Here is a 25,447-nt window from a genome sequence, read left to right on the forward strand (position 1 = left end):
CACGTTGACTGTGGGAAATCGAGAAGACCTCCCGGGACCAAATGCCACCAGCCGGCGGGGTCCACCTCCCGCAAGTGACGTCACTTCCGCGACGCGGAGTCCGCGCGTTCGAGCCCGAGCGGATTCCACCGCGGCTCGTGGGGCCGGGGTGGCGCTGCGGGCGACAGCGTCTCGTCTCTCCAGCTAACGGCACGCTCTGTCTCTCTCTCTCCACGCGCTCTTTTCCGTACTCTCTCCTCTCCTCCCTCGCCTCCTCTTTGTTTTTGCTAGGGGCGCTGGCCTCGCCGATTCTCGCCGGGCCCGGCTGCTGCCGGCGAGGAGCCAGCGGCCGATCGTTGCCGACGGCAGGCAGCAGTCGGTGCTTCGCATCCGAAGCGCGCTGATCGTGTGTGGCTGTGTGTGGCTCCCTCGTGCGTGTTTTTTTTGCACGTTTCCGAGTGGCGCGGGGTCGCCCGCCGTCGTGTGGTGCGTGGTCCGTTCGGCGCTTAACCGACGTTGCCGTTTCACTTCACCGAGATACACGCGTCCAGGAGTCTTTATCGGTACACTCTCTCTCCCACCGCCTACTTTCCCCTTTTTTATTTTATTCGGTGCGCGAGAAGATAATAGTGCCTCGTTCTCGGATGTCGTGTGGGAGAGCCGGCACGTGAGCCGTGATGCCCGTGCCACTTGTGGCGTAAAGTAGAGGAGGATAACTTTTTTTTTTTTCGGTGTGGATACTTTTGCCGTGTCCTCGACCGACTACTGGTGAACGTTTCGACCGGGGTACTGCTTCATTCGGGAAAACAAAAAAACGAAAGGGGGTGTTGATTACTTCATCTCCACATATTTTTTTTGTTTATCGTTTTTTTTTTCCTCCGCTCTCTCGGTTGTGTCGTGTCCGCGATGGTGAGCTCTGCTGTTGTGTCTTCGACGTCTTCCTCGCCGTTCTCGTCGACTGCGCCCTGCGTCCGAGTGGAATACTATCGCCGCGGCCTCCACGAGTGCGAGTGCCCCCTCGCTGTTGTTGTGCCGCTGCTGCGTTGTCGTGAGTCCGCGACCCGTGGATGCGGTGCGAGCAGCCGGCTGTGAAGGCGGACTGCGGCCTCACGTGAGTGTCCCTGCCGAAGCGCCCTTCCCTCTCGTGCTTTGATATGCAAAAAAGAAAAGCGTGGCCCAGTAACAAGATTCGCTCGTTGTGTCGAAAAGGTGCGCTTGCTTCTCGTGCGCTTGTGAATAATCGCTTTCGCTGCATCCCATGCATATAAGTTAGGGTGTGGGTGCCAGTCTATACGAGGTCCATAATCTTTTTTTTTTTCGGTATATAGTGTACATGTGCTGTCGTATATATTTTTGTAATGTGTCTAATGGCGCCTAGACTACAGGCTTCTTATCAGCTCCTGTCTAGCTCGCGGACGTTTCTCCCGATACGCAAGATTAGTATCATGTGGAAATCTTAGCTGATCTATAACACGCCTCTAGGTGGCCGGAATTCACCCCTCCCCCCCTCCGCCGTCTTTTCTTTTTTTTTTAACTGAAGGTGACTAGACTTGCGCATAGATTGCGATGGAAACGTGGTGCTTTAACAGCGAGTTAACTTTCTATTTGCATTATTTTATCCGGTCTGACAGCCACCTCTTGGTCGCCTTTGGATGCGCCGGAGTAGTCGAGGCCGAGGCACGTTCACATTTAGGCATTTCTAATTGCAGGCGCTATGGGAACTTCCTTCCCCATCTGAGGATGCTCGAGTTGGATCCAGGTCAGCGCCGTTGCGCAATCAAACACACATTTCACGCCCTACGGTGCCCCCGTACCTTCGTCTGTATTTTCCGTGACCGCGAGGTCTCGTTATCGAGGGTCGATTGTTCCTTTTTCCCCGGACGATACATGTAATTGGCGCACACTCACTGATAAGGCACTCCATTGGGCTGTTCCTTTGTACATTGCAGGCTTACACACAGCGCAAATGGACGAGAACAGAAGCGAGACGGGACGCGCCTCTGCGTGTCCACTGTAAAATAATTTACACCCTAAAAAGTGAAAAAGGGCGTAACTGTGTCTATAACTCCCACACTTAGGGTGTCCGGCATATTATATAACACCCTTAGGGTGGGAGTTATAAACCCATTTACACCCCCTTTTTCACTTTTAGGGTGTAAATTATTTTACAGTGGTATACTCATATCTGTTAGCTCTTGCCTGTTCTTTGCTCTCCCGTCTAGACCGCCCGCCTCGATTTGTCAGATTAAGCGTCAGGCATGGCACGCGGAAGCAGAGCGGGTTTTAACGAGCTTTCGCGAGAAATGAATGAGTAGTGCCTCGCCTGCTGCTTCGGGGACCCGCGTTCGGTTTTCAGGGGTTTTCGCGCCAGCAGCATAAGCGTGTGCTCTTCCGTTGGACCTTGGCGCAGCGCAGAGGGGGAAGTTGCAAAACGCCCTAAGAAACCGCGCAGCTTACCTCTTCTTTGTTTGTTTGTTTTTTGTTTCCTCCTCTCTTTTTGTTTCGTTTCTCGCCGTACTTAACATTCCCCGGTTTGGCATTGCGACGAATCGACTAAGTGTCCCCTTGACCCCCTTGTTTTATTATTTTACTTGTTTTATTTTTGTGTGGTTTTGTAGCGAAGCTCTCGCTCTTGACCCACGTCCGTCGGAGCGGCTGCGGAGAGAGCAGATTTAGGAGTGATGTGGCGAAGCTCTCTTGCGGTGGGGCTTAACGTGCGGGTTTCGGTTACGATCATTCATCTATTTTTTTTTTTTATTGCTGAGAGCACGTGGTGTTAAACCTGTAGAGAAAGCGTAAACTTGCTGGGGAAGAAGTATCACACTTCGATCCAACCTTCAGCGTTCTCTAAAGCTCTGCACTATGCCTGTTAATGGGAAAAAGCGGCAATTGAAGGTGGCTTGAGGATAAAGATGATCACAAGAACAGTGGTGCGGAGATGTTCGTCACCACCGGAGCAATATATTAAAGAAATAAAAGAAGGCCTGGAAACGAGTCCTGTGTTGTAAAGAATTATAGCATGACCCGTAGTGTTGTTAAACCTGTATGTAGATTTATCTTCCGATCAAATTAGAATTTTTAATGATCTTGTGCCGCCTAATGCTCTCTTAGCGCGTACCGATTTGGTACACTGGCACCTCCTCGCGATTCTCAGTTCAGACGGTCGCCTCTGGAGGATTGCGGCGCATATTATTTTTGACAGCGCAAAGCCGGGCGTCTCTTTTCGATGCAGCCGAGCGTGTTTCACTCTGTTGCTGGGCCTCGTACGTCGTTTCGTTGCCTCCTCGCAACTCGCCTAAGACAGCAAGACCTCGACGAACGCGAGGCCGTGTTTTTCCTTTACTCAAGTTCGTCGGAGTCGTTCTTAGCCTAAGACAGCAAGACCTCGACGAACGCGAGGCCGTGTTTTTCCTTTACTCAAGTTCGTCGGAGTCGTTCTTAGCCTAAGACAGCAAGACCTCGACGAATGCGAGGCCGTGTTTTTCCTTTACTCAAGTTCATCCGTGCCACGCGCGGAGTCGTTCTTACAAAGGACGACACTCCCGTATTCTGTCGACCCTGACTCCGGGCGCCTTGTGCGTTCCTAAAATCCGCTTCTCGCGATGGCCTCCTCGAAAAAAAGAAAGAATACAAACTAAATCGAAGACAAGGCTGATTTGCTACGGAGGCACGGTCGGCAGCCTCATTTGCATTGGCAAGCTCGGCTTGGTGCGCGCGTGGAGAAGCGTTCTCCAGCGCTGACGGATTGCAGTTGTCGTACGCGAGCGTCATCTGTTGTCCTCGCGAGGCCGGGGGGGGGGGGGGGGGGGATGTGCCTCCTCCCGTTGCCTCCTAATTGGACGTTTATTGCCGCGCGCGCGCAGTCGGCGCGGTTCTTGCTGTCTTCGGCTCGCGTGCGGCGAGGCGCGGTGAGGCGCGACGCGCCGCCGCTCCTGCGGCGCGACGCGCTGGCGCGTGTCGGCGCGGAGACACGGCTTCCATGGGGTTCGGCCGGCGACGCGCATGAGTCGCGCTTCGTTCGCAGACTTCTTATTCATACCTTTCTTTTCTTTCGTTTTCTTTCTTTTTTATCCCCTAGATTGCAGGTTTTGTGGTTAACTGTTACTGGTGCGGTAAATCTTCCCCACGGGGAAAAAAAGCGGTTGCGTTCCGATTGCAAGCCAGATTAAGTCGGTGAGTTTCGGTGAAACTGGCGTTTTTTTTTTCTTTCTTTCTTGCAGCCGTAGTAGCTGCTTTGCGTTCGAATGCCCGCGACGTTTTCTGATGGCGATCTGACGATCGAGGAAAAAAGCGCATTTTTTGACACGGGGCTGCTGGTTACGTTGTACCTGATTCGGTAACGTTTGTGAAAGGGACCCAAGATTTCGGTGAAACGCTTGCCTGCTTCAGCTTTACTAAGGAGAAAACGCGTCTGTAAAGCAAGCAAACAAAATGCGATCACGCATAACGTAGCCATCATCTTAATCTAGCAGTTACGTAAGGACAAGGCTAAACTGGTCGCTTTGTGTTTAGGAAGCCTATTCTTTTTTTCTCTCAAAGTACCGATGGATTCCGTCTGAATTCATCTATATAGGTTCCGTAGTATGTTAATCAGGTACTAAATGTTGGCTGTGGTGTTAAAAAATGTTTCCGTTCGTCCTGACAGCCATTAGAACGCATAACTAGACGAGCACATTTCTAGGGCACTCATATATGTACCAAGGTAATAAGCAGTACGTCTTGACCGCATTCAAGATAGGTGAGCAATGCGGTATCGTTTTGCGTACTTCGACGCCAGTGAGAAACAACTCCAGGCGGAGAAAAAAAAATGCGATTCGGAACCCGCCGCTGCGCGAATTTCCTGGCAGCAGTGTAACTCCGGGAATGACATTTATCCATATTTGTGGCTTACGCGTGATCCTGGAAACCAGCAGCTACGGGTCAAATGTCGCTTCCTCTCTCCTCCGGTGCGCAGGTGGATCGATTTCGAGAGGGGCGGGCTGAGAGCGTGTACCGATTTAGTGCCGTTATATAACGTCTGCTCGTTTCGTTGTGACAAAGGAATCGTAGTACACGCTGGTATACAAACGTTGCAACGAAAAGAATAAAAAAACTAGCGCGTTAAAAAAAAAATGTGTGTAATATTTAACGAACCGTAGACGCTCGAGACCTCTTGTTCACACTGTCGCGCTCGCGTTCGATAATTGTAGAGGTCAGCTGCATTCCCCGCGACCCGCGTTATCGGCGAGAGAAGTAGCGAGGTGTGAACTGAAACGAGCGATTAGAGCAAGATGGCGCTTTCTTTAGCTTGTGTGGCGCAGTTGTCCGAGTGAAACGTTGTAATAATCGATGCAGAGCGATGGGGGCGATTAAAAGTGCGACCAGCTCGCGCGCGGTTCGCTGTATACAAACACTTTCGGGAATCTCGATTTCAACTTGGCCAGGTACGTTGTTTTTTTTTATTTTCTGTTTCCTTTCTTCTTTTTTTTACGTTCGCGCTCTGACGATGTCAGTTGGAAATGCAGTCAGCGTCGAAAGATTGCGGGCCGCGGAATGTGCGAGAGAAAACAAAAAAGCACATTTGATGTCCGAGCATCTTGTGTCCACATCCAGTGAAACCGTACGACACTATCCCGTGGCAGGAAATTTTAATACCAGGCTGTGTGTGCCCGCTCAAGTTGCCGAAATGGTCAGCGTTTTTTCCTCGGATCTCGCGGTACCGCAAACTCGTGGTGCAAGCTGCGACTTACGTTAGCGAAACAATGTACGCTTATACTTTTAACCTCGACTTGACCGACCTCAACCACCTGCCAACGTTTGCTTTTCTTCTTTCTCTTTCTTTCTTTTTCGCCAGCTCCGAAGCCATGTCTCCGCCGTCGCCTGCCTTGTTTTTTTCCGCGAGTGTTCTCTTGTACTAGATGACATAGTATAGCGCGCATGCTTACGCGTTTTCTGTGCAACACTGTCCTTGCTCTGCATGACATATTTGCGTGTGTGTCAGTGTACAGTGAGCCGAGTCTGGGGCATCGCTTCACCTTAACAGGGCACTGTCCCACGCAGTGGTGCGTCTTTTTCTATTTTTTTTAATAGAGAGTTTTAGTTTAGGGGGCGCAAGCGGCTTGCGCCCCCTAAACTAAAGCTCTCTAATATTTCGCTTGACGCGGCAGTGGCCAAGCGTGTTCGCGGGTAATCCGACGCGCGTGCGAGTTGGTGTGAAGCTCGAATAATCGTTTCTCGTTAAATATTTAAAAGGCATAATGTGTGCAGAAATTTTTTTAGAAAAATGTCATACAGACTTCAACCGCGAACGCAGAGGGCGAAACTACTCACGTACTTCCAAGGAGCAAAACGTTCGTCTCGCGACCATGCATTCTTCCGCGGCACTAGAAAAACGGTCATGATCATAGATATATAACAGCCCTTTCACGTATAGATGGGCCCGTCTGAAGCGACGGCTCACAATGGTGTCATCTGCCTTGTGGATTAGAAATGCTCCTGTGCCCGTAATTGGCCGCTGTTATATTTACGTGCGGAATGCCGGAGCTTTGTTCAAGAGAACAAGGTGTATACTTATGTGCATACTGTAGATGGTTCACCTGTTTTATACCGTCAGTTTTATGCCGTGAGAAAAAGAGAGAAAGTCAAAGGAAAGACAGGTAGGGGTGGCAGGGCTGCGTATATCTGTTCCCGTTACTGTGTCCTGTGTTTGCACACTCTGCTAGTTTCGTTTTCAAAAGATGCCGTGCCAGCCATGCAGCTATAGCTTAGCTCTCAGCTTTTCCAGGGGGCCGTCTGTGGCAGTTCTGAAGCATTAACGGGTCAGCAATCGAGACGTTCAAGAGGCGTTTCGAGTATTGATGAAAAAGAATGCAGGGAAGAGGTGGGTAGAACCGAAGTCGTTGCAGGCATAGGTATAAGTGTACAATATACGGCTAGACGTGTTAATCAAGAGAGAAGAGATCGAGGAGATGCATGCAAGATGGTACAGTGTTATGCACGTATATAACACTTTATTAGCTCAAACAGGCTAGGTTACTATGCGTCACCCCGTGCCGATTCGAAAGGAACGCCAATGGACATCATCATCATCATCATCATCATCTTCTTCTTCATCATCATCATCATCTCTTACCCTCCCATTCGTAACGCGTCTCCGGATGCAGTGGCGGGCCCTACTTCACTTTGTAGAGAGGCGGAAATGGCGGATGATAATCGAACCAAGAGTGAACTCGGGGGCGACGGGGGAGGGGGGACGCTCTTTTTCTCGGCGTCCGATGTCAGTTCGCATCCCGAAGCACGTGATTAGCAATACGCACCGTGGCTCATGGGGTCGCATCGCGCTGACTGGCGCGAGTCCGTTGTCTCGTCTTATACGCGCCGCCGGGCTTCTTCGACGTCCGAGTCACCGGTGAATCACGGACCGAAGTGTGTTTCAGCACGAGGCGTGTGCGCCGCTCGACCTGCTCGGGCCACGACGCTTTCGGAAACTTCGAAGCTGCGACCGTACATGTATAGTTTCCTGTATTGGAAAAGCGCATTTCTTTATTTCTTTATTTTTTTTGCGAGTTACGGCAGAAAATTGATGTAGCTCTAAAGGCGAGCGTGACTGAGAAAGTGTTACCGGCAGCTCACAGACACTTCGCTGTTAATAGGTAGCTTTCATTTAGGGCAAGACGCAGAGGGGGAAAAAAAAAGATTAGGCCAGAAACTGAATTAACACGCGAGTGCGCAGGATGAAGATATGTTCTTCTTTCCTCATTTCTGCATGTAAACTAAGCAATTAATTTACCCTGTGCTTCGTCGGTCATCGTTGATGATACATTCGAGGCAAGAAAACGACTCCATTGGATCTCCTTACCTCGGTCATTTTATGCATAGGTGTATGTAATTCTTATGGGACTAGAGGGCTGCTCAAGCGCGTAATAGTTTTGTAAGTTGGTTCGTATTACTTACGGGTATGTTGCGAACGCGAAAGATACATTTTTCTTCGGTCCAATATACCGCTTAGCTGACAGAAGCAGGACCTCCGTGCACGCCGACCAAGTGACAATTTGCTCGTGTCAGATGTGATTAAAAAACTGCTCAAGTTTGCGTAAATAGAACGAGACGAAGACGTGGTGCATCGTGTAGTCGGTCGCCGCGTTTCTGCGGCATCGCGGATTTTCACGTTATTTCGCGGTTTTTCGAATTACACATCGCCGTTGTTTTTCGCCGTCCCTCACTGCGCAACGCCCTACGTAAAATTATCGTCAGTTCTCCCGAAAGCCGGTAGCATAAGAAAACCACTTCCGTACGAAGCTTCTACAGACATCTGATCTCATATTCGGCACGAATGCATTGCGTATTCGTTCCCGAGGATAAAGTTTCCAAGGGTTTGAACGCCAGTGTGCGATATAATGTACGTGGTGTCTCAGCAGAATTGCGTGCGTCTGAGAGAGAGAGAGAGAGAGAGAGAGAGAATTGCAAGAGGAAATTCAGACGTCCAGCCGCTCCTATTTCTCCGCGACCTCGAGCTTTCGCCAACTCCGTCGCCGGCTCCCTTTCCGTTGCTGCGCCGTCCGTGCCTGCACGTCCTCGTATTGTGTAGTCGAAGTCGTCCCCGCGCGCATTGTCGTGGCAGCCTGCGCAGCAGCAGCAGCAGCAGCAGCTGTGTTGGCTCTCGGACAACAAAGAAACGCGCCTGCACACGACGCCGCTATGCGCCGCGATTCGCCGAGTGTGTGCGCGCGCGAGACGTTCGACACGCACGACTCGCTTGCCCGCATGCATGTGTGCTCGCGCCAGCGTCCTTGGCTGCGCTGGCCGGCCGCTTCCTCGTTTTCGCTTGCTGCGAGATCTGCACGGGGTGGTTTCTGGCAGGCGACGCCGCGTCCACCTCGCGCCCTTTATACACGAGTCGAGGCCGACGTGGGGGCCTCGCCCGCGGCCACCGCTTGGTGGTGGCTATACTGGCACGGGCCAGTCCGGAGACGCGTCGGACGCGCTCTCCTCCCCGGACCGTGCCGCGTGGCTTGCCACGTGCCGGCGCGCATAACATGGTGCCAGATTTAGTGTCATACCCCTCCTCCCCCCCTCGTTGCGGTCTCTCCGGTTGCGCGCTCGCGTCTTTTGCGCCGATCCAGTCGTCAAAACAGTCGCCGCGTGTTTGATAACGTGGACGCTCGGTGAAAGCCGACGGGACTAACGGTATACGGTTATGGTATCTGACCTCCGCGGGCCTAACAGAATCCTAGTGTCGCGGCAATTCAGTTATTTTATTATATTCAGCCGGTCTGTTGCGACCCGGAATTTGAAGTATACTTGCTTGTACAGATTTGCACGGGCATGTGCTAGAAATCGGCACCTACACGTATGTGGGTGAGAGTGCACTTCTTCAGATGAAGGCGTCGGTTGTTTTCTTAAACGCATAATACGTGTAAGTTTAACACTGCATGATGGTTCCGCGCATTCTTTCTTTATGATGGTTGTGGTCGTACTCTTTTAATCGCGTAGGTGAAATAACCTTCTCCAATATCAACTGCAAGTTGACAAAAAAGAAAAAAATGTCCCGGATTGTCAAGCTTATTGGGGCAGTTGACACGTACAAAACATTCATTCGTCGTCGGTTACGATGCAGCCTTGCGTCTCACACAATGCATTAACTTTCTCAAAAAGGAGTGGCAATAAAATTATCTTACATTGGACATGCGCGCTGTCGCCTACATCTAACCTTATGTGACACCATTGGAATCCAGCTTAAAACTCTTGCCCATCAACCGACTAGAACGGGACCCATTTCTGCTGACCCATGCTCTACAATCGGCGGGTGCTTGGATTGCTTTCTGACCGTGAACCTGGCGAGGCGAGACCTGGTAACCGTATAACGAATTGCGCGCGGCTTGCGCAATTCGGCCAAGTACAGGTTTTCGGGCTTGTCGCGCTGCACCGTCGACTTAGCGTTGTTCTGCGCTGCGCTTCTCGCGGTGGTGTATTCTGCCTTCCTTCACTTTTTACTTCTTTTCCCAGTGCAGCACGTCGGATACATTTGGTTTGCTACCGTGCTTTCTTTCTTTGTTCCTGTTACTTGTAGTTATTTACTTTCTCTGCGTTTTGTTTATTTATCGAGTGTAGGCTCAATAAACGTTACGTGTGAGTCAGCGCAAGTGTTCTCTTCAGTTGGCGGAGTGTTTCTTTTTTTTATTTCGCGTTGTATTCTCTTGCGTGAATGCTTACTATAACTATCCCAACTTTCCCTCTGACAAGACTGGAATGCCCAAACACATCCTCCCCGCCTTTCCCTTTATTCCTTGCTCTCTCTCTATCTCTCTCTGCCCCGTTGGAGAACGGGATCGAGAGTTCCGATTCCCCTGGCTAAAGCTTGCGCAATGCTTCTTGCGCTGTCTGTGGAGCCGGTGATGCTCTCGCGTCATGCGAAGATGAATCCCTGAATGTACACAGTCCCCGCGCAGGCCCTCATCGCGGCCGTCTCGTTACCGTTCGCTCGTTCGCTCCATCATTCGGGGCCGACGGTTTCTCTGAATCGGACCCGCGTGATGTATTGAGACGCGTTGGCGCTCGCGCCATTCTTGTATGTATCGCGCAACTCCGCCGCCTCCCTGTGCTACCCCCCCCCCACACACACACACACAAAGCACAGCGGTTTCTGTGCATCCCCGCGATGCCTCTTGTCCACTCAGCAGACTATACGCCTCCCATTTCTCGCCGGCGTGGCCATTTTCCGTTCCCGCCGGCCTGGACGGGCTTGCGATCCCTCTATGAGGCGATTCCCCGCCCCCCTCATCGTTCTCGTAGTGTCTCTGATGGATTCCTTCTATCGGGAATTCTCACGGCGTTCCCCAGCATTGAGCAATGCTCCTTCGCAACGGCTTAATATGACAGTGAACGAATTGGAAAGAGGTGAGTCGGGGGGAGGTATAGACAGGTACAGCCTGCGCTCTAGAAGGTAAAGTTGGTAAATAGCTAGTGAATGCGCGCGTTTGCTGGATAGCTGTGTATTTTACTACCTTCTGACTAGTTATGTGTACTATCCAGCGGCCAGTAAAGCTATTGCTGCCTTCACTAGCCAGAAAGGCTTCTCAGTAGTTGTTACTGAGTAACTGCTAAGCAACTACTACCTCGTCTGGCCGTGGCCTAGTAAGCTGCGATTGTGGCAGTCTTGTGCGAAATTGAGATGAAGTGTTGTTCATTAGGTTGAACTAACAGTTATGGCCGATGTCGTAGCACACATATATGCAGACAGTAGACTTTTTATATTTGTTCACGAAGCTTTGGTTATTTAACCAAATATGTAGGTACTCACCGGTGCCACATGCGCTCCCTCAAACTAGGGCTATATATAACTGAAGTTGCTGTGAGTGAGTGTCGCGTAATACCTTAGTGTGTCCTCGGTTGTCGTTGCTCGTTGAAGATGCACATTCTTATCCGGAGTCAGTGCGCCTTATTGTCCCCGGTAACCATTGCGTATACATACCCTTAATTTATGCTTTAATATATGGCGAAATGACGCGGCTATCTTTTTTAAATACATATTTTTATATTACTTTGTTATCCTTTTACAATACCATCGACCTCATATGACAATGCAAGCGTCACTTATAGATCGAATAGGCCCCATTGCATTTTTGGTAATTGTATTTCTGTTGCCTTATTGACTGGACCACCGAGGTAGTATTTAGTTACGACTAAGTTAATGCTTGTTTTCTAGCTTCAGCAGGTAGTGAAAAGTACTAGCGAATGTTTTGCTACCTGCACATACTAAGAAGGTAATGCGTTTGGGGCAGTTAACGTGCTAGTATTTAGTGAATATGACGACCTTTTTTTTTTTTTTAGTGTGTGTGGTGGGGGACCTTATCTCACTAGATATATTTTCTTTTCGCCCCCGTATTTTCGTCTTTGGGCGCGCGCAAATTGACTTCGTGTACGACTGGGAAGCAATAGGGCATGTAGGGTTCATGAGTCGCTGAATAAAAGGCGGCAGAGCGCCTCTCCGCTGTTCATCCTCTCTCGCTTTCTCTGTCCTGCAGCAGCGATATTGCTCTGGCTTTTATTCTCTGCATTGCAACTCGGAAATGCAATTACGAAAGCCAGAACGGCACCCCACTGTTATTCGGAGCCCGCAAGTTGCGCTGCGCGCAAAGAAGCACCACAGCGAATTGCTTTATCGCATTTTTCTGTCATAGGGTAAAGAACTTGACGCCTTGATAATGTGCCGGGATACACTTAGCAATTTAAATAAAGTAACGACGCTATTGCCTGTGCGTAGCACTTGCGGAAGCTCTTGTACAGGGTCTTGTCAGGGTCTTTATGCGTCTTCAGTGCGCACCCGCATATTGGACAACGTGTATATAGTATCTCATTGTACCGTAACATAATTACCCCGCCACCTACCTTTCCCTGTATTTCCCACTTCCCCTTTCCCCAGTGAGGAGTAGCAGGCTAGAGACACGCTCTCCAGGCCGACCTCTCCTCCTTTGTGTTCATTAAAATCTACTCCTCCTTGTACAGGGGAGTAACACGTTCCAAGCCTGGTAAATTACAGGTATCCGACTGTTCGTTAATTATTATTATTCTTTCTTCAGTTTAGTCTTTTTCTTCTCCGAGCTGTCTAGTAGGACTCGAGGGCATCTGCGTTCATTGTATACGAGCAGGTGGATTCTTCGTCGCTAGAATATATATATATATATATATATATTATATATATATATATATATATATATATATATATATATATATATATATATATATATATATATATATATAATATACACGCAGCTGATACGACAGAGGCTGACATCTGGTCATCAAAAAAAAATTTCTTGCATAACTTCATACACTAACTGAGCTCTTCTTGGAAGCACAATAATGTAATGAATGGGTGTTCCTATAAACAGTTTACCGCGCTGTACACTCCAACCTCGAGAACACCACCAAGCGGCATTTAACCCAAGAAGGCAGCGCACAGTAACTATTTTGCTTCATCATATATATATATATATATATAACGACTACGACGTACGTTGAATTACCACAGTATATTTCACTCATGTTTCGGCTGGTGAACCATCTTTGGCAAAGTCCACCAGCCGAAAAGTCAGAGAAATATGCTGTGCTAATTCAACGTATGTCGTACTCTTTTTTTTTTTTTCATTTTACTACCGAGGCCAGCGTGATTTCTGCAGCTCTATATATACACACACACCATTAAAGGAGGACTGTCTCATATACGTGGACTATGTGGCCAGCTAAGCGTTCCTTTGAGAATGTGGTTTACTATACGTGGGCGCAGGCGGTAGGTTTCAGAAAGGAGACGGGGCTGGCAGCCCAGAACTACTAATATTAACGCGCTCGGCGGTTACCAGCAACCTCTTCAAGCGCCGGTCGCGTCCTTTCTCCGTCTCGCCGAATTTACTACGAGGAACCCCGCGAACGTAGAGGGAGGGAAGCTGTGCGCACGTTGCTCAACGCCCATTCCTGTGCGCTGGAGCGTCAGTGCTGTTGCCGCATCTTTCTCGCTCTTTACTCGGGCAATCCGGCTGTCACGCCGATAGATTGGACGGGGTATTACGCGCGCTCTGGCGGTGTGCCGCCTTTCTTTTTCGGAAACCCTTTCTGATATAGTCGGCTTCCTTTTTCTTCTTATTTTTTTTTCAGGCGGATCCGAAGAACTCATCTCTCCATTTCCACCCGAATGCACGCGCTTGCGTTTACCGAAGGCCCACTTGTTCCTTTTACTTTGTTCTTCTTTCTCCTATTCATCGGAGCGGGAAGGGAAGGGGGATTTCGCATGAAGCTTGTTGTCCGACAGCGAAAGCGAGGTTGATTTTCCTGCATGGAACAAGCGGCTTTACTGGGACTCTACCAGACACGCATGCCTTCCACAGGGGTGGGACTCCTGCGCGCCAAACGCAGAAAATTGGCCGAAATTGCGCTGCGCTGCTCCAGGACGGCTTCGGCACGTGCGCTCAGGCAGCGGCCGCGAACGGCGAGCGGGATTCGTTCTCCGAAAAAATAGTGCAGCCGTTCACGCTATGCGCACCGTGCGGCGGCGCCTCCCACGCAGTTTGTATAGTAATGTTCGCGCTTATGTAACTTGGGCGTTTCCGGTGTTAGATATGGAGCTGTTTCCTGCGATTACTTCGAGTTCCCCAGACCACATCGGATTGCAGCACAGCTAATTGAGGAATGCAGAAGCAGGAAAGCGCATTCCAGAGGAGACACGTGCAAACAAGTTTGCGGCCTTCAGGTCGTGTGCCGCCGGGATTAGAAGGGGGGGCTCGGACAATGGAGCATGAGCAGCCCTCCCCTTCTCCTCGTTAGAAGTGCATTGCCAGTCTGCGAGGCAAGACCGCAGAGAGCCGCCAGGTGTGACACCGCGACACGGGCGCCTACCATTGGCTGAAAGTGGCGTCATCGGAACGGACTCTCCCATTGGTGAAACATGACGTGACTTACAGTGCTCGAAGGGTTTATAAGAAGCCTTCCAGAGAGACCTGAGCATTCTGGGACAGTCCCTGATTCCCTGATTCACCTCTCTCGAACTTCTTGCCGCGGGCCGCAGCGTCCGAGTTGCTGCCGGCCCGTAATGACTGTACGACTGGTACTTGACTCTCACCTCCTTGTACACAATGTAGAATAAATCCCTCCCAAGTTTTGGGTTTTCATCCCGAAGTCCGTCCCTCAACCCCTACACCGGCAAGTGGCCTGCGCGGGCGCATCTAGTCTAGGCCATTGTCGCTGCCGTTGGAACGGCCAGGAAGGCTGCATTTAGTGGCGCGGCGCACCTTAGTGAGGCACAAAACAACGAAAATTGGACTCAGGGCTCTACGAGCGAGCTGAAGCATTTTTAGAGGTGCAGCTCTTAGACGCCCGTTCCTGCAGCGACCGTCGTCTTCCCTCGTAATTGAGCGAACGAGCACATCCAAGAACGAAAGAGCGAAAGCGCAGCACAGCGGGGGATGAAAGAAGGCGACAGCGAAAATAGCACGTGGAGGAAACTGGAAGAGGAGGAGGGCGCACCGCAACCATGAGGCAGAAAGCGGAGGGGGAGAGCGCATGGCGAAAGCGCGAGAAGAAAAGCGTGGTGGCGCGCAAGACGGGCTCTGCGGCCACAGTGGCTAGTAGCGCGCGCCGTCTGTTCACCGATGACACCGGCGTTACTATATATGGAAACAAAGCGCTGCGTGAGCGGAGGTCTGTCTGCGGCGACTCCTGTGAGTCGCGCCCTCGCGTCGCCCACGCGCTGCCTCTCGCACTCTCCCGATCAGCGAGGCAGTCGCACCACACTTCGCTCCGTTTGCGACGGGCCGCACGGGACAGTTTGTCCCCGCCATCCACTATATCGAGAAATGAAAACATTGCGCTCAAATTCCGCATCAGGGAGCATCGTAATGGTCGGTGAATTTTTAAAAACATTTTTTTTCCCTCACGTGCACTGTTTCATTATCTTGCCACTGTCGCCTCTGGTGTTGCTCTTGTACCGTTGGTATGAATAGAAACGCGTACCGTAATGAACGCCTTTTTATATGTAATTACAGTCAACGACCGATTTTTTGGGCATGCCCGATAATTCCGACGCCTTCGCGGAACTGGCACTTACCCCATAGAGTCACTGTATAAGAACGTTGGAATTTGCGTGCCCTAGACGGTTACGGTATCAGGGTAATCCACTTCAAAATTCAGCTTAAGATGTTACTTAAGACAGTTGCAGCACAGCGCTCGTGTTTGTTTATTCTCTTTGTTCCGGCGTGGTTTGGAAGTGCCCTGCCATATTCCGTTATTCCACCCAAATTCAGATTGGCCTGCTCAAAACTGCTTCAAACTGAAATTTTATGTGCTCTAAGTTCCTCGAAAATAAAATTTAGTCCGCTCCAAGATGCTCCCAAAATGCAATTTCGTCTGCTCCAAAGTGCTCCAAAACGCAACTTGCTCCAGAAATTGCTCCAAAATTACTTGCGGCAGTGCCACCCCTGTTTCCACAGAAATGCTTAATGGTACCGAAATTTTAACAGGAAAGCTTATTTGTGTATCAGGTTCCTAGATTTGAGCGCATCGTTCACGAGTTATCGTCGTTCATAAAGAGAGAGAGGGAAAAAAGTGTGTGCTGTTCCCTTTCATATTGATGATGACTGTACACACGCATCCATTCTTTTCGTTCTTCCCATAGTCATTCATTCGTATGCTTTCAGTCCCCGTCCCCCGGATTAGACAGATCGCCCACTTTTGAGTGGGCGTCGCTTGCAGCGATTGATTTCTCGCGGTCGCTCCGTTTCATCGTGCCATGACTGGACGAATGACGTCGTCAACGGTGAACGTGCCTCTGAAGCGCCCACTCGTGTCTGTTTAAGGAGTGGCCTCTCAATCGCCACCACGAAGAGATGGGGGAGAAAGGAGGGAATGAATCAAGAAACAAAACAAATCGTACTAATTCGAAGCGACGAAGAAAGCTTAGGGCTCTTTCTTCAGAAATCCCGAGGGTTTTCCACGAAACGCGAGGCAGAGACAACAGGACGGGGTAGGGCTGTGCGCAAAGACAAAAACGGCCCCGTTTTCTCTGCAAACAATCGCCCGGCTTTCGTCGACAAGTGCGCGGGGGAGGAGAGAGAAGGAGGAGGAGGAGTGCTCTTCAAGCAACGACGTCATCGCCCGCTGCGAGAAGACAGAGCTGTCAGTCGCATGCAGACGCCCAGCCATTGTCGCTCGGTCCGCATGTTTTTCTTTCGTGCTTTTATTATTTCTTTCTCACAGCGTAGGCGACAGTCGCCGGTGCGAGAGAGAGAGAGAGAGAGAGAGAGAGAGAGAGAGAGGGGGGGGTTGCCTCAAGCTGCGAGAGATCGACGCCGAAGCATTCTTCCGGGGCACGGCGCCGTCGTCGGGTTCTGAGCGCGGAAAACAACGGATCCTCGGCGAGCTTCTGGCCCGAGCGAGGCATTCTCCCTCTCCCGCCGCCCACGTGCAGCTCTTCACGTTGGAGCAGTGCAGGGGATGGGGTTGGTTGAGGGGGGGGGGGGGGTATGTCTCGCCCTGTGCCTATAGCCAGCTAGCTAGATAGCTAGCTAGCCAGCGGGCTATTCGTCAGCGTTGACGGCAGAGAAAAACAATTATCCCGGTGGCGGTCGCCACTGACGACGACGCCCCGGGGTTCGCTGCCGACCGAGCGCTCTTTGTGTTGTCATTGCGCGGCTTGTTGGAGCTCCAGTGCGCTGGCTCTTCGTCCTGCATTGAAGAGGGAGCGAGAGAGAGAGGAACTACAGGCGAGCGGGACGAAGGTGTTTGGGGACACAAAGGCGTTTCCCCTCGCGGGGGTCCATTAGCGGCCTACCGCGGGCTTGACGCGCCCGCTGAGACGGCAATGGTCCGGATTACGAGCGCGCTTTGCCGCTACTCACTCTTTTTCTGGCCTCCTCCTTTTTTTTGTTTTCTTCCCCCGTCACTTCCTTTTGTCTTCGTTCTTTGTTTCCTCTTCTGTCCTCTCTCTCTATTTTTTTTTTTTGTCGTCCGTTGTATTTGGCGTCGTGGACGTCCGCGACAGTCGCCGTCCATCAAGCCCTCGAGGCGAATCGAGCGCGTAGCTGCGTGGGCGACGTCTTTATCTTTCACCGCTCGTCGCACGTGGTGCGTCGATGCTCGTCAGAGCCGCCGATTTGCTTCTATGTCTTTCAAGTTCGATGGAAACCTTGCGGTAGTACTGAGTGGGATACGAAGGCAATCTAGCTTGAAAGAGGCCCGTACGACTCCTCGATGTGCATTCGGTTCTACTTGCGGTGACTACAGCGCACGCTGGAGCGAAACCCGACTGACATGGGCGGTGGTCGCCTCCCGCGTGTCATGTTCTCTAGAGCGTTTATTTAGTCGCTTATTAATAGCACTCGTTAATTTCTAATATTACAGTAATCATTTTTTTACGTCATATGTGGTTCCAGACAGCGGGATGCCTGCCTTCTAGATGTTTGGATACGTATTTTTTTACAGAACAGTAATACGCATTATTATCAGTAGTAGTAGTAGTACTAGTAGTAGTAGTAGTAGTAGTAGTAGTATATTCAGTCGTTCGTTCGTTCCTTGATTCTCAGCCGTGTCACGAATGTCGTCTCACGGTCGTCGCTCGGGTACTTTCGTCTCGACACGACGCTGTGCGCTGCTGTACTTCGTCGTTTACATATACGCGGCGGCGGCGGCCATGTGCATCCCCAAAACCGTCGCCGGCGCGGAGGAGGCCGGCCTCTCCCCCGTTGCGGTTCCCTTCGCCCACACTTCCGCTTCCCTCACTCCTTAACTACCGCTTCCCTCGCCGTCTACCCCTTTCCTCCCGCGATATAACCCCTTGTCCGTACCCCTTTCTTTCTTTTTCCACGACACACAGCGCCGCACTTCGCGCAGGCTTTTTGGGGGCTCTCGTCCGCCGCTGTTCTCTCTCGGGCCGATTTGCATCCTCAATGAATCCGGTTGAGAACGATCTCCCCGCCTTGCTCTCGTGGTGCGCTTGCATTCGCTTACCAGCAAAACGGCCGCGCGCCGTTTTCGATGTCGCGGCAATGTGGGAAGAACAGCTTGGGAGGACGTCCTCTTCGCGTTTATACATTGCTTCCGACGAGCGAACGACCTGCGTAAAACGACGCCGTTCGTCTCCCTCTACTCTTTCTCTTTCGTGTTAGTGGTTACTATTTTTTTTTCGTCGCATTTCGGTTATAAGCCCGGGCCGCATCGTTGGTCCCTCGCGTAAGCCCGCGTAGTTGCTTATAGGCCTTGTTCAAAAACTGTCGTGTTTCGCGCGTTCGTCTTCCTTTGTCTTCTTTCCTGCATTTTCGATCGCGCTCGGTCGCGCAGCTCTTCCGCGTTACGACAGCGTTTCGCGTTAAAAATGGCCGCCGCGTCGTTCGTGTCTCTCGCCTCTTCCTCTTAACCCTAACGAGACGTCGCGTCCATAGAGTTTCTCACTATAACACCTAGAGGGTAATCTGGCGCCACCGTCTATGGGAGTTTCTTAAGGGGGCACCGTGCCGTCATGGGAATGACGGGATATGTGTCTGCGAGGCTCGTGTTGGCTGGTGTTGTAAGAGGCTTCGTCTAAAACGTGGATTTGGCTACACAAATAACGCGTTTTCAAAGTAAAATCTTCATAAAATGTTTCTATTCACGCATATTACATCTTTACTCACCCACACTGCATGACCAAGCGAAGAAAAGCAGGAACAGACGACAAACTGTTTCAAAGCGAGCGAGAACCTTGTCGTCTGTCTTCCAACTTTAGCGGCCCGCTGATACTTTTTACGTACCGTATAACCGTACACGCAATAACAAGTTCTCATAGTTAAACAAAACATGTTTTTGAGTAATAATAAAACTAAAACAGCTTTTTACGTGCTGTTTTAGTAGAAAATGAATCATTGTGACAGACGGCACGGTGCTAGCCAAGCGCGTCTTCAAGGTGTCCTGTCTCTCCGAGAACGATGCCAATCCGAAGTCACAATATACCGGCATTTCCATGCATACCACAGCGCAGCAGCGCCAGATTTCCCTCTAGGTAATGTAGTGAGAAACTCTATGGTCGCGTCTGCTTAATATAATGGCGGCCATTTTTCGCGTTGTAGGCGGTGCGTCACAGCGCGTAGTTTTCGGGCATCGCAGCGCGTGCTATGTGGAAATGCGTTCGGAGGCTTTTGCGAAACGAGCGCGTTCCCTGTAGCACATGTCTCGTCGGTAAGTGGGAGTGACGCTCTGCGCGCGCATTCGCGTCGAACGCATTGTGTCGTGCGAGGTGCGGAGTTAATACCTGGCTCGCAATCGAGTGGGTGGCAAGGATAGAGTGCGCTGCTAAATGTTAAGCGCGCGTATGTTCGAGGCAGGCTTGTAGCCTGGTTGCGTACGAGCTGTGCAGGATGTTTCTTTCCTTCAACTGAGTTCACGTTTGGGTATAACTGAGTCGTAGTCGTGCACTCTGATGAAAGTTGTCGAAAGTTCGGGAAGTCGTTTGATCCATTGGCAGGCGTCTGATAAATGTATGTGATAACATGTGAAGAGGAGTTCTTAAACGCATTTGATGCTTTGAAAGGCTCATAGTAACTGCGCATATGCTATTGCAGGCTTCTAAAGAACGAGTTCTAGACGTCCAGAGGTTTACCAGAGAAAGAAAAGTTACCCCGGGCAGGCTGTGAATAAGTATGTGTGCTAACAAATGGAGATTACGTGAATTCTATAAGCTATTTGGTGCTTTGAAAGGCCCATAATAACCGTGCATATAGCAGACGCTCAGAGTCATTCGAAAAAAGAAATAGACACGATATGCATGAGGGAAATTTGCGCTGCTGTATACCAAGCTCATGCGGAAGATTCACTCAGGCGATAGCATTGTCCTAATTATGGTTTGCCACATTTGTGTACCAACTGCGTTATAAGGAGGACCCGTGACTCCAGATTATGTTGGAAGAGAATAATTTATTTTTTTTCGATAAACTTCTAAAAGTCGTGTTACGAAGAACTTGCCGTTTTGCTCCTGTTCAGCATACAGTTGAGCTATTTAGACCAGCGGCTAATTACGCAGCTGTTTGCTCTAACGGGTTTACCTGATGATGTCTCATCTTTAGATTCCACTCCCACGATGTTTCTTTCCTCCTTACGTTTGTCAATCCTCCCTGGCGCCGATCATTAAGCTTAGGTATACGCGGCGTGTCAGTTGCCACGGTTACGGCCGTCTCTGTGTGAGCTTGCTGCTTCTCTTGGGCGCTCTTTTCATGCGTTCCATACGCTGTCTATATATTATAGCCACGTGAACGGCCGATCGCAGGCCGCCGGCTGTTGAAAACGTAGAAGATCGAGGCAGCTTCTTATATGCCCCGACTTTGTGGGGGTTGGCGTCAGGAAGTCATGATATAAGTATCGTACGTATGGGGCATCGTAAGTAAATGTAGCTTGATACGGCAGCCAACCAATACGTTGCTAGATGAGGAGCGGTAATGCGTGGCCGTTGTCTGACTGGGCTACAGCATCAGGTGCTAAACAGCTGGCGTTAGCTGCGATGGCCCGTCCTTGGAAGCTTACAAAGGCAAACCTAACGAACGCGATCGTCAGCCACCCGAGGAATGGAAAGAAGAATGATAGTTCGAACGCTAACAGAAAGACAGTAGCGCATATTGGGGACAGAACGCGAGTAAATGGTTTTCTTCTTTTGTTTTTAAATGAAGAGGACAGTATATATAAAGCCATGTTGAGCACGTCGTGCGAGGCGCGCTAGAGATAACTGGTGGCATATTGGTGTGACAGAATGAGATGCCAAGCAAAAGAAGGAAGTTCGGCTGAGCGCAGCCGTGAATGGTATCGACTTGCGCGATTAGAAGATTAAACTGTGAAGATTCAGTTCTGCTGGGGCCGGACTAAGGTAATCGAAGGCCACTGTCATGGGTCTCCGGCCTGCAAGGAATTTAATTAAGACTAGTGACGATACCCGCATCCTCAGTGTCTAACGTCAAGCGTCACCGTTTGCAGTGATTCTTTCTATATAAGGTAGAGGAACGGAGGGAGCGCGGCAGCTGAAGTACAACTGTGCCTTCTTTCTTTCTCTCTTTCTTTCTTTTCTTTGCCACCTCCAGCTGTTGAGCAACTGCGCAGTTAAGGCTCTTATGGCGTAGGACTCCACCGCTTCTGTTCAGAGCATCTGGTAAAGTACAATAGTCACCGCGCTTAAAGCGCTTCATGTCCTCGTAGGGCAAGAACTTGGCAAATGAGTTTTCCTTTTTTTTTTCAGTCCGGATAAATTTCGCCCGAGAAATCCAGGGGTGTTTGTTTAGCTACTGGACAAAGGAAGTAGCAGCAAAATGTTTAATAATATGAAATTTCAGTTAAACCGTCCTCCTCGTGTAACCGCAACAAAATTGTCAATTCCCTATAGGGACAAAATGGTAGCTGGGCGGCGTCACGCCTGCTGTTTGTTTACTCGCAAAAATGTGGCCGAAGAGCGAAATGGCGTCTATTTGGTTCGAGGCCCATCCCTCTTGTGGTTATTGTTTGCAGTGGCTTGGGTGGTGCAGCGGTTCGGGACATTCGGCAACGAAAGCTCCTCGCGCGTCGTAATGTTGTCAATCCTGCCGCTGCATTTTTACAGACGTCGGCCATGCTTGCTCGACTGGAATAAGTAGCTAGACTTGTCCTGTAGACAATTTTGCCCCTCTGAGGACTTGATTGCGCTTACAACGGGGAGGATCACGTGAGCGCATCAATTTCCTGAAACCGGTATTGAATCTTCCGTTAGCAGCGCACTACCTGTAGGATACCTGTTATGCATTTATCTTTTCCTGATCTGAAAGAACGATAGCCATATTAATGGGGCTAGTGTGTGCCTGAATTTGCTTCTCTCTCAAAACTTGCAGCCTTTCTGACCTTTTTTATTTCATTTTTTTTTTTCTTGACGCTGTTGTCGCTTCTACTGACTTTCGTTGCATGCATGAAATCGCCGTGTTGCAAGGACTTTCATAGGCAAGTATGCGAGTTTGGCTATGCGAGTTTGGCCCGTCGTGCCAAGGCTTCCTATCTCTCCGGTGCAGTTCGGCGTCGTGCGATACTTTATCCAAGGTGTTGCTTTGCATACATGACACACGCCAGATTCATTAGAAGGCGAAATCACGCCGTCTACTCCTCATGAATGTCTAGGTCGCGCTCATAAAAAGCAAGCGGCCTTGTAGTAGGTAACGGATGGCCGACTAGATTTACATTTTTGACGCGTCGTCTGCTACCGTCTTTATGCGACGTCTGCTTCACGTCTGTACGTTACTCTGTATGTTTTAAATCACGTGATTGCGTAAGCGCTGCGTTGCGCGACTTCTAGCTTCTCGCCGCACCCTCCGGCCTTTCGTATGTCTTTAAATTTCAGACGTATAACGGCACAACTTGCTTTAAGCAAGTATTTTAACAGTACGGCGATTTGTGGAGTGTTGTGCTACTAAAGAAGCGTCGTGATTTCTGGTCTACAAAATGATTGCGACAGTTGACACTGTAGCGTGTCACTGTATGCATACGCATATAATGCTGCAGCACGCGAAGCAGCAACGCCGGGTCGTAGCCCGAAGTTCCTGCTTCAGCGAATCGGTGAAAACTCTGAGGCGCGACAGATACCGTTTACGTGTAGCCCTGTTTCGCGAATAACGGCTACAAACGCGGGTTTTCGCGACAACTTCCTGTCGCGGACCTTGACAGGAAGAGTTCGGGAAGCGCTGCACGCTACTTCCCGCGCTGGGCGCGGAGTCTGAGCCCACGCCGGACCGGGATCTGAAGTCGGAGTCGACGAGGAGCGGGAGAGTGGGTGCACCGAGCCGAGCGAAGCGGCGGGAGGGGGGGTCTCCGGTCCCGGCTGGATCGATGCGGGTCGCGCTTGGGGCTGAAGACTGCTGCGGGGACGCCGCCGCCGCCGCCGCGTAAATAACGGCCCGTCCTCGCGCGCTCGCATACGACTCGTCAGGTCCGCTTGTCTTGTAATGACTCGCTCCGCTGCGTCTCTGCCCCTGTGCGCCCGCTCCACATGGAGCGTATTGGGCGGCGGCGCCGCCTCTGCTTTCTTTTCTGCACGCGTCTTGCCGCGCCACAACCGCCCCGCGCTGCGTTTTTCCTCCCCATCCGCCCACGCCGCCATGTTTGTGTTGCTCTGGTGGCCCCCCCACTCTTTTCTCCCCTCCAGTAGTTTTCTCCCTGTGGCCTTTCTTCCCGGCTAGGCGACGTAGATCAACTCGCGGCTCTATCGAGCGAAGCTGACTCTGTCGTCTGCTTCTGCCGTTTTCTCTTTTCCGTCTGCTTTTCCGTCTGCTTTTCGGCCCCTTTTTCCCCAACCGACGTCGTCTGCTCCGTGGCGTTAGGAGCAGTATCGCCTCCCGCCTCTGAGCTCTTTGTGTGATTGAGCCTCGTCGTTTTCGTCGTTTTTATGCCTTTCTACCAACGTTAGTTCCGGGAGGCGTTCCGGGAGGAGTTCCTTTCTCAGATTCAGAATGGCAAGACGCGGAAGCTTGGTATAGACGTGCCAATATCTGCAGGCATGTGTCGTAGTTGCAGTTTTGTACGTACAATCTGACTGCAGGATGCATACATTAACATGCATATGTGCATGTCGCTTTTTCATGTTTCCTGGTGATGCCGTCTGTTCAGTCTTATGCTACATGCCGTTTATTTAGGGTATACGGTCACACTTGGTGTCGGCGAAGGCTGAAGCGAAAAAAACAAACTAGAAATTCGCCCGCTTTCCGCCTAGGCGGGCGGAAAACTAGGAGGCGAACCAGATCGCTCTCGGACCGATTTTTTTTTTCACCCTTGGTAAAGGTGCCTGTGCAGCACCGGAAGCTGCACTGGCATTGTAAGCGTCCAACATGGCGCCCAAAGTGTAAGCGGATCGATGCGATCGCATACTGCGCCGTGTTGTAGGATAAAACTCGCAGCCTCTACGAGGACACCTTCCGCAAGAGTTAGATTAGGACGAAGATTGCCTAGGTGCTGGAGATTAGCACAATGTGCAGCAGCAAACTGTTGCCGCGTCCCCACTTCCTACACTGTTGCTGAGCCAGGCGGGTCGATGACCGCCGCTTTCGAGGCGTTCGCTTCTTCGGCTGCCCCTTGCACATCTCCGGAAACAGGCTGAGAAGAATAAAGCTGTTTATTTATCTTCTATGTGCAACGTTAAAGTCATCGCGGAAGTTGCATTAAACCTCTCCTTTTGACGTCCAATAGATGAATCAATGAAAATTTTGCTTGAAGTGATTATGATGATGACTTATTGGCATCTCCTTTTAAATGCGGTGGTGGGAAAAATAGTCACCTAGCCTGCTTGAGTTACTCAGGTATACTTGTACATGCTTGTCATTGTAGGATTTTTGTATACACCGCCTTAATTTTTTTCTCTCCCTCAAAATTTATCTACCTTTGCCGCTACCTATGCCTGTTACGTATCCGGTAACGAACGCTTCCCGTTCTCGATCCTCCGCAGTAGCAGCTTCCCTACGCTGAAGCTTTGCTTGCGCTTCTCGCTCTCGATGCTCTGGATTTGCGCGACGTCGGCGCTGCCGCTGGAGCCGAACGAAATTCAGGGGCCGAAAAGGCGCGTGCCGTCGAAACACCTGCCTCCTATACCCCTCTCCCGGCGCGCCTTCTGATTGGTCCGCTCCTATGCCGTCGGGGCTCCGGATGGATGTTATGAGCGTACCTTTAGAACGGGGTGGTGGGTTGCGCCACCAAGCTCTTGCTATTATACTTCCTAACGTCCTACGTAAGTTAAACAATAAAAAAGTAAAAAATAAACACTATGAACTCCCACACCCAATTTTTTTGACCCCCTATTGCTAACTGTGCTTTTGTACGTCTCCGTTTTTTGTCGTTTCCCTACTTTTCGTCCACCAATCCTCCAATCGCCTCTTACTAATGCCTATTGTGAACATGTTTGCTTTTCCACTGCTGCACTCGCACCCTCGGCGCGCCGTCTGACGGTGAGCTCCGGTACCTGCCGTCCTGCGTGACACCGGACAGA

General features: G+C 50.6%; 1 protein-coding gene across 17 annotated transcripts in view; it reads left to right on the plus strand.

Moving 5' to 3' along the window:
• LOC135917624 (CUGBP Elav-like family member 2) overlaps nucleotides 1-25,447 on the plus strand; it is a 562,919-nt gene that overhangs the window by 258,883 nt on the left and 278,589 nt on the right. For 3 of the 17 annotated variants that reach the window (XM_065451178.1, XM_065451180.1, XM_065451181.1), the window contains exon 1: nucleotides 392-1,090. The exons of 6 other annotated variants lie outside the window; for them this stretch is intronic. In XM_065451178.1, coding sequence (XP_065307250.1) covers nucleotides 1,047-1,090 — 44 coding nt within the window. In that variant the 5' untranslated portion in view covers nucleotides 392-1,046. Of the gene's footprint in view, nucleotides 1-389; nucleotides 1,091-25,447 lie in introns of those variants that run through there. 8 more of the 17 variants (XM_065451184.1, XM_065451183.1, XM_065451182.1 and 5 more) reach the window with 5 other exon arrangements.

The sequence above is a fragment of the Dermacentor albipictus genome, chromosome 10 (genome assembly GCF_038994185.2).
Source record: "Dermacentor albipictus isolate Rhodes 1998 colony chromosome 10, USDA_Dalb.pri_finalv2, whole genome shotgun sequence".
NCBI lineage: Eukaryota > Metazoa > Arthropoda > Arachnida > Ixodida > Ixodidae > Dermacentor > Dermacentor albipictus.